This window comes from Pelecanus crispus, chromosome 4 (assembly GCF_030463565.1).
Source record: "Pelecanus crispus isolate bPelCri1 chromosome 4, bPelCri1.pri, whole genome shotgun sequence".
In the NCBI taxonomy this organism is placed as follows: domain Eukaryota; kingdom Metazoa; phylum Chordata; class Aves; order Pelecaniformes; family Pelecanidae; genus Pelecanus; species Pelecanus crispus.
In genome coordinates, this window is record NC_134646.1 from 50,862,634 (window position 1) to 50,877,270 (window position 14,637).

A 14,637-nucleotide genomic window follows, 5' to 3' on the forward strand; every position below is an offset into this window, starting at 1 on the left:
TTATATTATTGGTTTCTAGATTAAACAGTGTCAGAACAAAAACATCAACAAGACGTAAAGGGGAGAAACACTGGTCTCGGACATCTTGCAGCATATTTCACAGAGAAAAGCTGAATTTCTTCTTCACCTGATTTGTTTTAAAGTTTTATACAAAATTGCTATGTCATTTTCATAGTGAAGGCTTTGAAATAAACGCATCAAGTTTTTTAAGACTCTTTTTTGGTACTAGAAGTTCAGTGCAAAGATAGGAGAAAGACAGAGACCGAGGACAGAGATGAGGCAGCATGCTTAGGGAAACAGCACTGAAAGTGCGGCAGGCGGTAAGGTTAAAGGATAGATCGCTGCAGTTGAGACAGAAGCTCAGGGATGTTAGTGGAAAGACCCAGAATACAGCACGGCTTATTTTGAATGTAAACAGTAAGTCCTTGTAAAAGAAAAGTAAGATTTACACTTCAGTATCAAAATATGAACATCCTCTCCCTGCATGTCTCTATTTTATCAGTAGCTCACAAGGTGAATGTTAAAATCTGACTCTTTGTAGCATCTGCTGGCTTCAGGTCACAAAGAAAACCCCCCGGCTTTATAATCTGTGTCTACTGAAATCATATATTGTATTTCTTACCTAGAGGGCCTGTCCAGGCCTTTGTCTGTTGAATAGTGATGATATAAAGAAGTCTGTGAAAACAAATATATGAATCTGTTATACATCTGTATTTGAAAAAAGGGTGACAATTTCTGCTTATCATGTTTGATTATGATTGTTACTCTGTGACAAATCCTATAAAAACAGACTATGATTGTTAACATCCTGAGCACTCCAACACAGATACTGCAATACTTCATGAGAACAGTTAAGCAGTTTTTAAAAGCATCATTAGATTTCATTTCATATTCTACTTCAGTAACGTTTTTTCTTTTAAAGCACTACTAAATAATGATCCAAAGTCATGCTTCCCTATACCCTTTTCAAAAATAGAAACAGAAAAGCTGAAATAAACTTCTACTATAAAAACATAAAAATCTGAAAATAATTCCTTCATATCCAAGTGAGGTCTGCAGAGCTTCTCCTCCCCCCTGCAGTTACTCACCAAAATCCCACAATCAATTACAGACAGAAACTTTTTTAAATCCCTTGATGTTTGTGGCCAGTTGTTGACCACCTTATATTCCTGGTAAGAACAGTTCTTATCACAGAACATTAGTCGTTGCCATTAGTCGTTGCTTATGGAATTACGGTAGTAACTACTGCACGAACCCTGGAAGATGGAATGGAGTACTGCTCCATAATTTTATTATTAATACAAAGTCAACCTTAAATGACCAGTAATTATAAATCAGTAATTTTGTACATTTCAAGCTTGCAGTCAGAATTGGGTAATACTACAATTCTGGTAACGAGGTATGAATCTGGAACGAACTGCATGGTCCCTGGGGTATTTCTTCATGGGTACAAAGCAGCGTGGTTCGAAAGTTAAACTTGTTTCAAATTCCTGGCATGTTATTTCAGAGCTAACCAGATGGACTGGAAGTAGAAATACTGCTTCATAAGCTGCAGGAACTATTCTTCTCTCTATAGAAGCCTTCTAGACTTTTTCTCTGCATGCAAAAATCTTTACAGACTTTCCTCTGTTCAGAAGGACTGCAGAAGTAACAGCACTCATGGCCTGTGTAAGTGCATTTTTGTAAAGTATTCTTTTTTCCCAGTGATTTGAATTGCAAGTTCATGACTAGGACTTCACCTGGATTTGTAAACTGACACGTATGTACAGTTCTGGAAGGCACCTGTAGTCTAAGAATATTTAGCAACAGATTTCATGAGACTGCATAATTTAAATGACATTCTAGAGTAACTGTTGAAGCTACTCTTACAGGTGGGGCACTATAAAGACAATACAATTGTTCAGTTAGAGCTCATTTGTCTGTAGACCTCGTTATTTAAGACCTGCATCACATACCAAGTGATCCCATCAGGACACTGAAGTGTTGATTTCTGAATTATACTGAATTTTTTTATACTGTGAGGAAGGGAGAACCACACAAACATGATAAAATATGGATCAAACGTTATCTAAAACTTGAGCTAAGATAATTTGATTTTCTCAGTAATTTTTAACTGTAGTTTAATTTAAATCGCATTAAAAACAGGTAAAAAGCTTTCAGGCTTTTGGTAAGAATGGCAGCTGAGATGTAAACAGTTAAAATATGTTAATAATTCAAAGACATTAAAGTTACTTTCCAGAGAAAATAAATGTATAACTTATTATAGGTGATCTCTGCATAGAGTTTCAAAATGTTTATTTTTTCTAAACAGAAATGTCTTTGCTTTGTGGACAAGCATTCATATATTTCTTCTGTGTTACTACTTATTACTCCTATTATACTCACTGTTAAATGCTATTATGTGCATAAGCTCCAGTTTGGATCAGAATCACTTGCTGTATAAATACAAAGGTAGAACCCCTCCTCAGGCAAGATTATAAATCTGGGATAAGCGATCTATAAAGAATACGCTCACTGCAGAAACCAGTAACACAAACCTGACCACTAGAAATGGCAGAACTAGGTTCCTGATGCTTCTCTCAAGTCACACTTGGCTTAACTTGTAAGTTAAGTTAACACTGTGGCAGAACTAGCTCTAACATGGATTTCTGTTAGATTAAGCATTATGAATATGAGCTGTATCCTATTAGTAGTGTTTGTGCGCAGCTCTTGTGCCTCTTGATTTCAACAGAAAATTTGAAGGCAACAAAGTTTGACAACATTGGTTTGTAATGCTGGCAAACAGGGTTATGGCAACTCTGAGGTTTCAGCAAGAGAAACCATAGGAACTGGCCTGTGATTGAAGCAATTTAGTTTCTGGCCTATTTCAAGCCTTCTTGGTGATCTTGGACAGTTCAACATGGCATGTTTTCATCCCACAAACTCTCATGTGCATTTCATTGTGGGAGAAATCTCAGAGTAAGCATGTGTCTAGGAAAAAAGGAAAACCAAGGTTTTGGTTATAACTATGTCTCAGTTTTCTTCCAGTTTATTTTGAAATTAAATAGACTACTGGACTAAATCATGAAACCATGATGACTGTACCACTTCATTGTTCTAGTAATTTGTATGTTTAAACTTGCTAGTCTTTGCACCTCTTCAGAATGAAAGCAATACAAGACTCAGGTAATACCTCTGAGTCACATGCTCTACAAGTGATGCATCTTTGCGAGATCTTAAAGTCTCTTTTTTAATATTCTGTCACATTAGACGCAAAGCTGAGGCAATTTCTCTGCTGCTGCTGAAATTCTTACCTGATGGATACTGTTAAATTGTTCCTGTCAGGGCTCAATTAGCCCAAAACCTCTGAAATGGCTTCCAGACAACAAATGTGATTCTATTGTAATGCGCGACATTGTTCCGTATGACAAATATTTTGCTTTGTAATAAAATGGGAAACCAAAAGAATAGATTTCCGCTTTTTCTCATCCTTACCCTTCCACTGCTCCACTGTATCATGGATTTTCAGGCTGTGGAAACTGATGCTAAAGTTCTGGCAACACACAACTCTGCTCCAGTGACTTATGCTATGGATGCAAGAGGGAAGCTAGAAATAAAAGCTCCAAAAATTACTTTAGTGCTATGCTGAAAAAAAGGGCTTCTTGTCATGCAGTCATTTTCAGCTCATCCAATACAACCTCCAGACACATTAGAGGAGACTCTTAGGTGATAAACAAACTATGTATGAGACTTTAAATAAAAACTGATTTGTGGATTCGAATGTGAAGAACAGAAACAGGTAATTGTTGACCCAAGTATTTTAAGTACTGTAACCTAACTCATAAAGTCAATGGACTTAAACATTAGAGAGAAGGGGTACTGTGAAACAAAACCATACCATCTGCTCTAGGAAAGGAGTAAAGAATCAAACCTCCTTTCCAGAGGCAGATTAAATAGAAGCCTGTGTTTTGGAGCCAGTTCTGTTACAGAGGTCTGCTGATGATCATCACATATTCTCAGGCAGACCATAAACCTGCTATTAGCACTCAGGAAATTATCCCTATTTTATTTCTCAATATTTGGAATGTGTACGAGGCTCATGATGCGTGCATTACTGGTAATCAATTCTGTCTAAACAAAATACCAATGGTATTTGTTTTTTAAAACATATTCTGAAAAAGGTATTTATTCCCAAGTCTTTACTATTCATACAATTCATATTTCCAAGTTTTTCTTTACATCCTCTGAAAGCTGAAAACTACTTTATGACAATTCTCCCATCACTATCCAACTTCAATGATTTTTAAGATAAATATCTAATATTATGAGGTCTGTCTGCAATAAAACCATAGAAACCAGCAGCACAGTTGCTCCCACCAACACCTAGTATGACCACAGTTCTCCTCACATTTCTACACAATAGAGTGAAGCAAAGGCCTCAGGCCCCTATACTACCCACAAAACACACATTGAGCCTGTTCTGGAAAATGTCAGTCTTATTTCAAAACTGGCCACAACTATCAACCTCATCTTTATTGACCAGTCACCACCACGGTCCGGTAGCACCAGAGGAACGAAACTCGGGCTCACAGGTGATCTCCGTTAGAGCTGTTGCATGAGGTGATACAAACATTGCAGATTAATTGTCATTGCAGGGTTTCTTGTGCAGGTGCCAACCCCTTCCATTAGAGACTGGACGGAGACCATCTGTCACATGATACTGGCCAAACAGCCATGAGGCAGCGATTATGCTTTCCCCCACTAGTAATGGCTCCGGGGCAATACAGACCATGATGTAAATCCCAAGGGTGGTGTCGATCCCCATTGCCTTCCATAGAAGGCAATGGGTAAATCACACAACTGAAACTAAACCATAGAGAACTTCTTTATCCACAGCATTCCCCAGGCCATAAATAGTGTGTTAGTGATCTGCCTAAGACAGCAAGAAGTGTGCCATGCCAAAATTGACTGCTGATTACTATATAGCTTTTGCTTTCCGTGCTTTAAGATACTCTTATCACCTTGAATGTAGCTTGCCCTTTTGCCCTTTCTTTGATGCCGCCTTTGAAGTTTTTTCTATATGAAAGATACTGTATGTTGCACATTCTACAATACTAATTATTACCACAGGCATACATTATTATAAATAGGCTGTGTGGAGTTCATACCTTCTACTCACAGGCAAGGCCGCACTGATATGGCATATAGGGGAAAGGTGAAAGCAAACACTGGATGTGGTTGTGTTTCACTGCCAAGAGTGGCTAGCACTGTTTGTAGCTGTCCTATCAGCTCTGGGGCATTTATTGACTCATCATCCCTCCAAGCCACTTCCAGGTGGCCCAACAGAACCCATTTTCCCCACTTCTCCATCTCCAAAGCTAACTAGGCATCTTCCAGAATATTCAACACTGCCCTACATGGATAAAAGCTGCCTGACAAAAACAATTAAATATTGGACACAACCAACCCAAACTACCAAATACGGACTTTGTTGAGTATTTTAATTCTGTTCTACCCAAAAAACCCGTATATATTTACAGTTAAGCCAATGTTTTAGCTATTTTCATGCATCAAGGCTTTAATGATGACTGAAAATGAAGTTAGGAAAAGTAGGCAAAAGCTGTAAACAACAAACAGGTTTGTCTGCATGATGGTTCTAATACTTTAGTAAGTTATTTGGAATATTTCCCCCCTAGAAAAATATTTAATTTGCTGTAATTTTTGACCATGATTTATCATATTCAAAGATTTAAAATGTTTCAAAACAGAAGATAAATGTCTTTGTAAATTAAACAAAGAGAAAACCAGTATTACTCAATAGCCGTTTTACCCAGACCTATTGAACGTGATAATACTTCAAATAAATGCTAGGGCTTTTAAATTATCTTCTCTGACATATAGAGTACTCTCAAGTATGAGTGAAGGCCCAGAAGCTTCTTGTCTGGGAGGACTGAGCCCATATTTCACAACCATGAGGTTTTTCCAGATTTATAGAGCTTAATACCAAACCAGAGTAACTTGCAAACAATTAACAATTTAAGGCCACGATTTGCATTTAAGTTTTGGAGAGGCTACAGAAGATGAGAGTGAATCACGAATATGAATGAAGTAAAGCCACCATGTGAAGTAAAGTTGCCATTGCAGGAATCACTGACTTCTGCCCTAACACTCTAAAAATGGGAAGGGAGGGGAGAAGGGATGAAAGCCTGAATCTCTCCCACTCAGAGTAGGGCAATGACAGCCCATCACCTGATCTTGATGCATTTTATTTGGAGTAATGACAGTGACTGTCAATCCTGCAGTTATAAATTTACAACAGGATTATTAATTGCTGTATTTCCTGATTAGCAACCTTAGTCATAAATACTTAATTGGAGAAATGATAACTTAGCCACAAAGGCTTTCACTTGACATACAGAATTTGCAGTCAGATATTTTAATGAAAAAATACTACTGTGCTGGTGTATCAATTGTGTCCAAAAGCAATGCACTTGCCCAACTCTGAAGAAGTGGGAATTTGTCAAAGAGTTAGAGACATATGGGCTGTTGTGTAATTGAGCGTTAATCTCTGAGAAGTTTGGGGGATAAGGACTCACAGTTCCTAGGATAATAAGATCAACATCCAAATGCACTAGTGATCTGGAAAGATATGAAGACAAAGATACAATGATTGTGAATTAGAAACGTCTCGCAGCTATCAGAAGGAAACCACTAAATTTTAACAAACCTAAGACATAAATGGTGAGCACTCCAACCCTTCTTCCCAAGAGAACCATCTGAACAAGAATCATTCATTTACCTCATTGGAAACACCAGAAGAACTGTCTTGAACATAGTCCAAAAGCTTTTTAGGTGGCTGCATCAGAAAAGCAGAAGTGTAGAGATGAAATGGAGTAGAATCAATGGCAGCAAGGAATGAAACATGTGGAGAAGGTGACACAGTTAGAAACTAAGTGTTGACAACGTCAGATACAGAGAGTGACACATATGGGTAGAATGGAAGGAAGAATGTGTTACAATATTTTTGAAATTATAAGCATCGTAATAAAATGTTAGTAACTTCAGGTGGTAAAATTTACAACTGGAATGGTTGAATCAATCCTAGCAGTTTTTAATACTGATGAGACAGAATAGCGTAAAGCATCACAGTTATGTTCTGCTGGGGAAATCTCAATATCTTACAGGAGACACTATTCTCAGGTTATCATTATCACTAAAATATTGTTGACATATTGTTCATCGGAAAAATGTATTTGGACTGTTTCTGCCCACCTAGAGGGAGGAATGACAAAACAGCTTGAATGACTAGATAAAAGGAGACAAAATGTAATCAGTGAAAATGTGATACATTATAGACCCCTAGACAACAAATTAAACCCAGATATATTTAACTTTTTTTTTTTTTAAATTTTCAGCAGGTATTCAATGGGTAATTTTTTGAAATGCTATGATTAAAAAAATTAAATTTTTAGAAGAATGTATGTGGTTTCCTTTCTCTTCTGCTCTCACTGGAGTAGCTGGGAGTTCTGATTTTGGCTTATGGCTAGCTACCAAAAGGGACTAAGGTACCTGGTTTCCAGAGTGCCCTCCAGGGCCCCATGTCAAGCGCTCGGGCTCCTCCTGTAGCCCGGCATGTCAGTAATTAGAATGCTGAGGGGGGCTCCAGAGAATTGCTAGCTAGCAGGGAAAAATAAGAATGGGAATGTTTTAAATCCTGACACTCTCAAGCTCAAATGCCATGTTTAGTTGGGATTTCCTGCCTGTGGGCAGGTGCTTTGGGTTTTTTTTTCCTCAAGCTGTCCAGGATCCTGGGGAGCTATGAGAAAACTTAATCAGACTAAGGGAATTCTTGGGTTTACTTCCCTCCTTCTTCTGAGGGGATTTGAACTCACATCTTCCACTTGTCTGGAAAGTACTCTAACCACCGCGTTAGACATTCTTCTGGGATGAAGATATTTGTTATCCTTTTTCCTAAAGATGTTAGAGTGTACAGGAAAGAATTTGAGCTCCACGGAGCCAGAGAGGGTGTGTGCAAAAGCAAGAGCAGGTGCGTCTCCAATCTAGTCACTCAGGCACTATGCAGGGAGGAAGTGAAACCTAGTTCTCAGTCTTGCTTTGAGGACAATGTTACTGTTTTATCCTTGTAGAAAATACATAAACAGCCTTTGGTGCTTACATCCAATTAAGTCTGTGGTATCTGCAGAAGAATTGCAAGTGCCTAGGCAACCAAAGGTGAAAAACTGAGGTATCTCTGACATTTAGGTGTTTCAACCAAATGGAGCTTTTCAGGTTTATAATTTTAAACGTAAATGCTTGCAGAGGACTGCGGTAGCATCTGTTTGCCTGAGTCCCTTTTTTGGACTTGGCTATTTGTGAAAATCGGAGCAGAACTGAAGTCTGTTGGTTCAAGCACGTGTCCAGCTTGAAAACAGAGCAAACCCATATCTCTGATTTCAGGTATAAAATACGTATTCTGCATGTATGCAGATAAGAGAGGAAAAAAAGGAAAAAACATCTCAGTATTTACTGCCATAAGCAATTTGTATATGGCTGCGTGCATTTAAATTTAGACACATTCCTTCAAGTAAAATACATGCTTTGTAACTTGGCATCCCTAATGCAAACTGACATGTTTTCCTGTTCTGAAAGATTGTTCAAAAATAATCCAGCCAAATGCAAAAGATTGAGGGAGACTAGTAAACATTCCTGTTTAACACGCAATTTATCTTGCTCTTAAATATCTACACACTACTATTTGTCTAACATGTAGTCTGTTTCAAAGGTATTAAAGCCACTACTCTGGCAAGGGTCCACTTGAAAAATAAGTTATAGGCATGAGATGACTTTATTGACCTTTCTCAAAAAAAAAAAAAAAAACCAACATACTAACTTTACTGGCATATGTTTGCTGAATTTGGTAATTTGTAAATTCCTCATTATATAAAAAGATTTTTCCTAACGTTTAAGTATCAATATTCTGTCCTCACTTACCGGACGTCCAAACTCCAGTTCTGAAAAGAATTTATACCAGGGTTCGTTTTCTAAATCTATGTCATCTGGGTTTATGCGATCAGTCTGGAGCAGTTGTGAAGGAAAAGGGAAGGAAAAGGCACACACTGAGCGAAGTGCTAGGAATGCCATGTCACTTTAACAACACACACACATAAACACAAAACAAATATGGGGAAAGGAATGGAATAAAATCAAAGAATGAAGATGGTATTTAAGATAGATAATATTCTTGTTCAAGAGCTGTCATTGACTGGTAGCTTTAATACTTTTTTTTTTTGTTGCTGTTCTTCCAATGACTGGAAGATGTTAAACATTTTAAAATTACTCTTTTAAAGCTAAGAGGGCTCTTTGACCACTTCTGTAAACATTACTGCATTACTTAAGTACATTTAATGCTACTAAATATTCCTTGTTAAGAAGATGGTTTAAATGATTGTCATCTTCAGCACAGGCAAGAAATTGCCCATCTGATCAGCAATAAAGACTTAATTTTATTAGTATTGCTTTTGGTCATTCCTTGTCTTCTCACAAAGCATGTTAATTCTGGATCTTGCTGTCTTGAAGCAATTGCTGAGCAGAGATTATCAATATGCATCATGCAGGCATGACTATATTAAAAAGCCACTTCAGCATATGAAAAGGAACTGGTATATTTTAAATCCTGTGTTCAAAAAAATAGGGAACAAAAAATTATGCATTCCATAATATTTGTTTTGCAGTATGTTGTAATGCTTTATCTCCCACAGCCTTGTTGGCATAATGAAGCATTTTTTTCCAGTGAAATACATTGTTTTCATCTGAAAATTCTCACAGCAAAGGGATAAAGTAGCAATTGAAGATAGCATTAAGAAAATTTTTCAATGAACAGAAGAATAATTGACAGATTTATTCAAGTAGCATGAAAACATGACAGTGCAAAACAGTAGCGCTCCCAATGGGATACCTAATCAACTGTAAACTTGGCTGCATTAATTATTTTCTAAATAGCTCCGTTCCTTTGTAGGATCTGATGTAAGCTGTCATGCAGCACAGAATTACAGTGAACTGTTGGCTTAAAGATCTCTGAAACAGAGAAAGTCTCTTAAGGATATTTCTGAATTTAAAATTTTGTCCTCCACAACTGTAATTATCAGAACTTACACACTAATTATGGTGTAACCTAGAAAGCAATCCTCGAAGAAGAAGACAGGGTCCTGCATAAAGAATGATACGGGTGATTAAGTACGTAACACTTTTTCCTCCTGAGTCAAGCTGTCACCAATACACCAGAGCAATCACATACAGCTATTTCTGTTTTCTGCAAGACATAACACCGTGCTCTTGACCATTTCAGGTAATTAAACATCTTACAGCACTTTTCTTGCTGCCTTTGATGTTACTGGAACAGACTGCCAATTTTGCTCTATTGAAAGGTCAACAGGCCTTTTGAACTACCTTGGGGCTCACATACCTGTGAGCTGTTCATGCAATATCTGGACACCAACTGTTGGTTGTTTTACAGATTTATCTTCACAAAGTCCCTTTCAAATAAGGGAAGTCTTATTCCTGTGAACAAGTGGGAAGTGAATGCCAATGATGAACAACTTGCCGTGCTCCATAGCAAGGTTAGGAATTGAAGCTGCTCTGGAGTTTTGCCCTTACATTTCCACCATCCACAGCCATAATTCAGCACTACTAATTTCAACTGTTTCAACTCAACTATACATACCCAAGTCTTTAGTAGAAAAATACCACGGAAATTAGTTTCATGAACTGACCAGTAAAGATTTGTGACCTTAATAGAAACTATAATTGATTTAAGAAAATACACGATTCTCTTCTACAGAGATGAAGGCATGAGGGCAAAAAATGACAGATTCACAATGCAGAAGATAACTTCATTATATATTAACTCAATTCACACTACAGAGAACGCTTGGTGTATTCAGAGTTTTCTGCTTACCTTAAAAAAAAATTACACAATTTAGAGATCCGGATAATCTGAGAAGACAGTACTAAACAACTGCTTTTTCCTCATTTCTCCAAACTAAGATACAGTATGTTGAAATATTTATAGCATGTTTTCATCTTTATATTATACCAATAAATTAATTTTCACAGACAGAAATGTTAATATCAACGATTGGGTGCATCTACATAAAATAAATAAATAAATAAATAAATCCCTTGAAATACATATGGTGTGGAAATTGTGGAGCTGTTGGCACTACAAATCCAGGCCTACTGACATGACTTGCTTGGATAGCCGACGTCATCCTTGTGAGCCGCAAAGTCCCCTGGATAGCAGCAGCCCCACACCTACACATTGATGGACCAGTGTCCTTTCTTGCAGGGAGCCAGAACTCACCGTCAGACAAGCTGGGCTTCCAACTCAGCTAGCCAAGGAGATAAAAATGAGTATGGGAGCTGGCTCCCCTTTTATCTTCAAATACTCTTGCAATTAGTTGAAAGCTTAAAGCCCCCCACATTTCTGCTTGTAAAGAAAAAGCTAGAAATAGTGTATTTTCTGTAGTTTCTAAGTTTTTGAGTTGTCCTCATGTAGTACTGTGCAAATAAAATGAGAACATAAGAAAGTGTGTAAAGCTAACTCCATGCACATCCGCCTTACTTTTATTTACAGCTTGAACCACAGAGGGCAGCAAACAAAAAGAAACTGAGTACTAAAGTCTGCAAGTTCACTGCTGCCTGGCAGTTCTAGGGAGGACTCTGCATTCCCTGCTGCTACCAAGATCAATACACAGACAATTAATTTTGCTTGGCTTTCAGATTCAAATTTGCTGATGGACCTATTTCTGTTATCTCCCCTTTTAAGAGACTTAAAATGAACACATCATTTTCGCTTAAAAAATCTGAACTTGGCTTGGTCTCATATCTCCCAGACTGCTTCAATAGAAGGTGACAGCAATAAAGTAGATTCCCTTTTTATGACCTGTCAGTCAAACCAAGTCACATTCCTGTACTCTATCCTTCATCTAGTCATTTAGTAACATTTTCATCTCTTGTTGAAGATATACTATTAAAGACCAGTAAGTAACTTCACTCTTTTTGACATTTGCATCAGATGGTCAACACAGCACTGCATCAACATACTCAAGTATAGACAAACACTGATGTCATTTAAAAAAATTACACCTATAGAGTTGCACACAGCTTTGCCTGCGCTTGATTTGATAGACACAGGTAGACATATGCAGGTAATAATCAAAAGTGTGCATTTAAGTTGGTGAGTTAAGTCGTTTTTATATGATCTGCACGGTCAAATTAATGTTTTGCATTTGCAGGTTCAGACACCATACTGAAGTCTCTTTGGAACAATGGACTGAGACGTCTGTTGTAAATTTGGCTTTGGCATTTTATTAGCTCTAAAGAGTTTAGTTTTGCTTTTCCTTTTTTCTTTTTTTTGGACTACTTTTAAATACCTGTTGTAGCTCCAAGCCCACTACCAGATTGTTAGTCTCTCCATAGCTTTATGAGAAGACATATTTTTTTACTGTCTTATCAAAACCTACCTATATGTAGAATTTCTGATTTCTTTTTAAAACACGCTGAGAAAATTTTTTTAATTGACAAAGTTTTACTCAAGTAAGTCAACTAACACTGAGCAGAATATTCTGATAATCAGCTTGAGACATCAAAGGCAGCCAAACTTGCATATTCTAAAGAAAATTTCAATTTTCCACTACAGTAAAAAAAAAACCCCAAAACCAACAGATGGGCATCATGGTGCAAGCCCAGTCTATTTCTAGTATTTGAGAAAACAGTGATGTTTTTTAATTTATTCTGATCATGAAATCCTCTTGCATATAAACCCAGTAGAAAATTTGTATACTAAACTTATATAAAAAAATCTAGAACTAAAATTTAACCTGACAGTTTTATCTGACTAGCACACGTGTATTTTCATGCTTAGACTAAAACACCTAATGAAAATAAAGGCATCTATTGATTGTCCCAATTTTACAAAGTCTTTCTTTACAGTAACACCAAGGTTTTTCCTTACTTACTTTACTGCAGAAATAGATTACATGCATGAAGGAATTACTTCACATATACAAGGTTCAAACTAGTAAAGAATAAAAATTTAACTTCATATTCATGTGAGTAAGATTAAATTATTACACTGCAATTTACTTATTTACTGAAAGTGAACACCCATCTTAGGAAACAAATCTGTGGTTTAGATAATATTAGAGAAAAGAGCGTTTTATTGAATTGCAGGCATTGGAGATGGAAACATACACCAGAACAACTTATGCACCACCTTACCAGTGCTCTGTTATTAGAAGAAATGCTAACATTTTATGGGCTTATTGAAATAGGAAAAAAAGAGCTGCCACATCATTGCTTGGAAGACTATTCAACAGCTTAATGTCACTTACTTTTAGTTGTAATCTCAAAGGACCAATGCCAAGCCTCTCCTTTTTGCTGATGTTTTATACTCTTAGAAGTTCAAATTACAGGAGAAAAAACATTAATTTCCTGTTTCGTGACAGAAGGCTGCTACATGATACTGCAGCTTGAAATTACACTCATCTTTTTATATCCATAACAAAGATAATCATCTATCCCTTCTTTCCATTTAATGTTTCTTACTAGGTCATTTTTTTAGGTTTATTATTTCTCAAATTCTTTAGACCTACTGAATGAGGATCTGCTGAATAATATTTCCCACTAAATGTTAGTTTTACACTGAATCCCATTTTATTATATTCTTCCCATGTTTCTAATCTCCACATTAATCACAACTGGTTCCAATGTAGTATCTACATCAATAAAGGGAATGCTGATCTTTCAAACCTCATCTGCCCTGTTTATTATCATATAAGGTAGCTGTAAATATTTTTCTTTTTTTTTTCCAGATCATTTTGCCATCAAAACTACAATCCTGAAGACATGGAAATGATTTAATTTCAGCAAAAAATTTTAAGATTTGGAGTGTTGGAGAAACTCCCTTTGACTTTTTTTTGTTTTGGCAAATCTAATAAAGTAAGAATTTCTAAGTTCAGATGCTATAGATGTCCATCTTTTACAATATTAATGAACTATATTTATTTTTATATTCCATATGTTGATTAATATTTTCTTTCAGTATCATCATAACAATTTTTCAGACATTAAAAATAAAATCTTTTAAGATTATCAAGATGAAAGACTTAACTCATGCAATACCAACACAGTTGAGAATTTGGATTTTTCAGCTGAATTTGGAATTAATGCTTTGTTTTCAGATGTCAGCTTTTCCTAGACACACAGCAAAATCTTTTGACTTACTCTGCTGATCATCCTTTAACAAGTCTTGAGTTTTGCTTTCCATATCTCATTCAATGAAAACAAGGAAAGCAAATGCTTTAGTGAAACCAAATCTTTTTCTTTTTGTAACATGGTCTAAAGGAAGTATCTAAATACATAAAGCTAAACATCATCTTTATCAACAGCAGAAATTCCAAACTGATAAAACTGTGATTGCTCACTTCAATTATTTTTATATCAGTTAATAATGTTACACTAGTGTCAGCAAAACTGTCTTGTATTGTATATTAATTCCTGTTTTCCAATCTTTTGCAGCTCTGAATAATACATAAACAAAAGAATCTCTCCATTCTGTCTATGAATATTATTTCCTCAGCTTTTAAAATTTATTCTGCA

At 36.4% G+C, this 14,637-nt stretch overlaps 1 protein-coding gene across 8 annotated transcripts in view; it reads right to left on the reverse strand.

The window, feature by feature from the left end:
* Nucleotides 1-14,637, reverse strand: part of SORBS2 (sorbin and SH3 domain containing 2) — an 84,476-nt gene that overhangs the window by 28,974 nt on the left and 40,865 nt on the right. For 7 of the 8 annotated variants that reach the window (XM_075708637.1, XM_075708636.1, XM_075708638.1 and 4 more), the window contains one exon: nucleotides 623-675. In XM_075708637.1, coding sequence (XP_075564752.1) covers nucleotides 623-675 — 53 coding nt within the window. Of the gene's footprint in view, nucleotides 1-622; nucleotides 676-6,778; nucleotides 6,836-14,637 lie in introns of all 8 variants that reach the window. The other variant, XM_075708635.1, reaches the window with a different exon arrangement.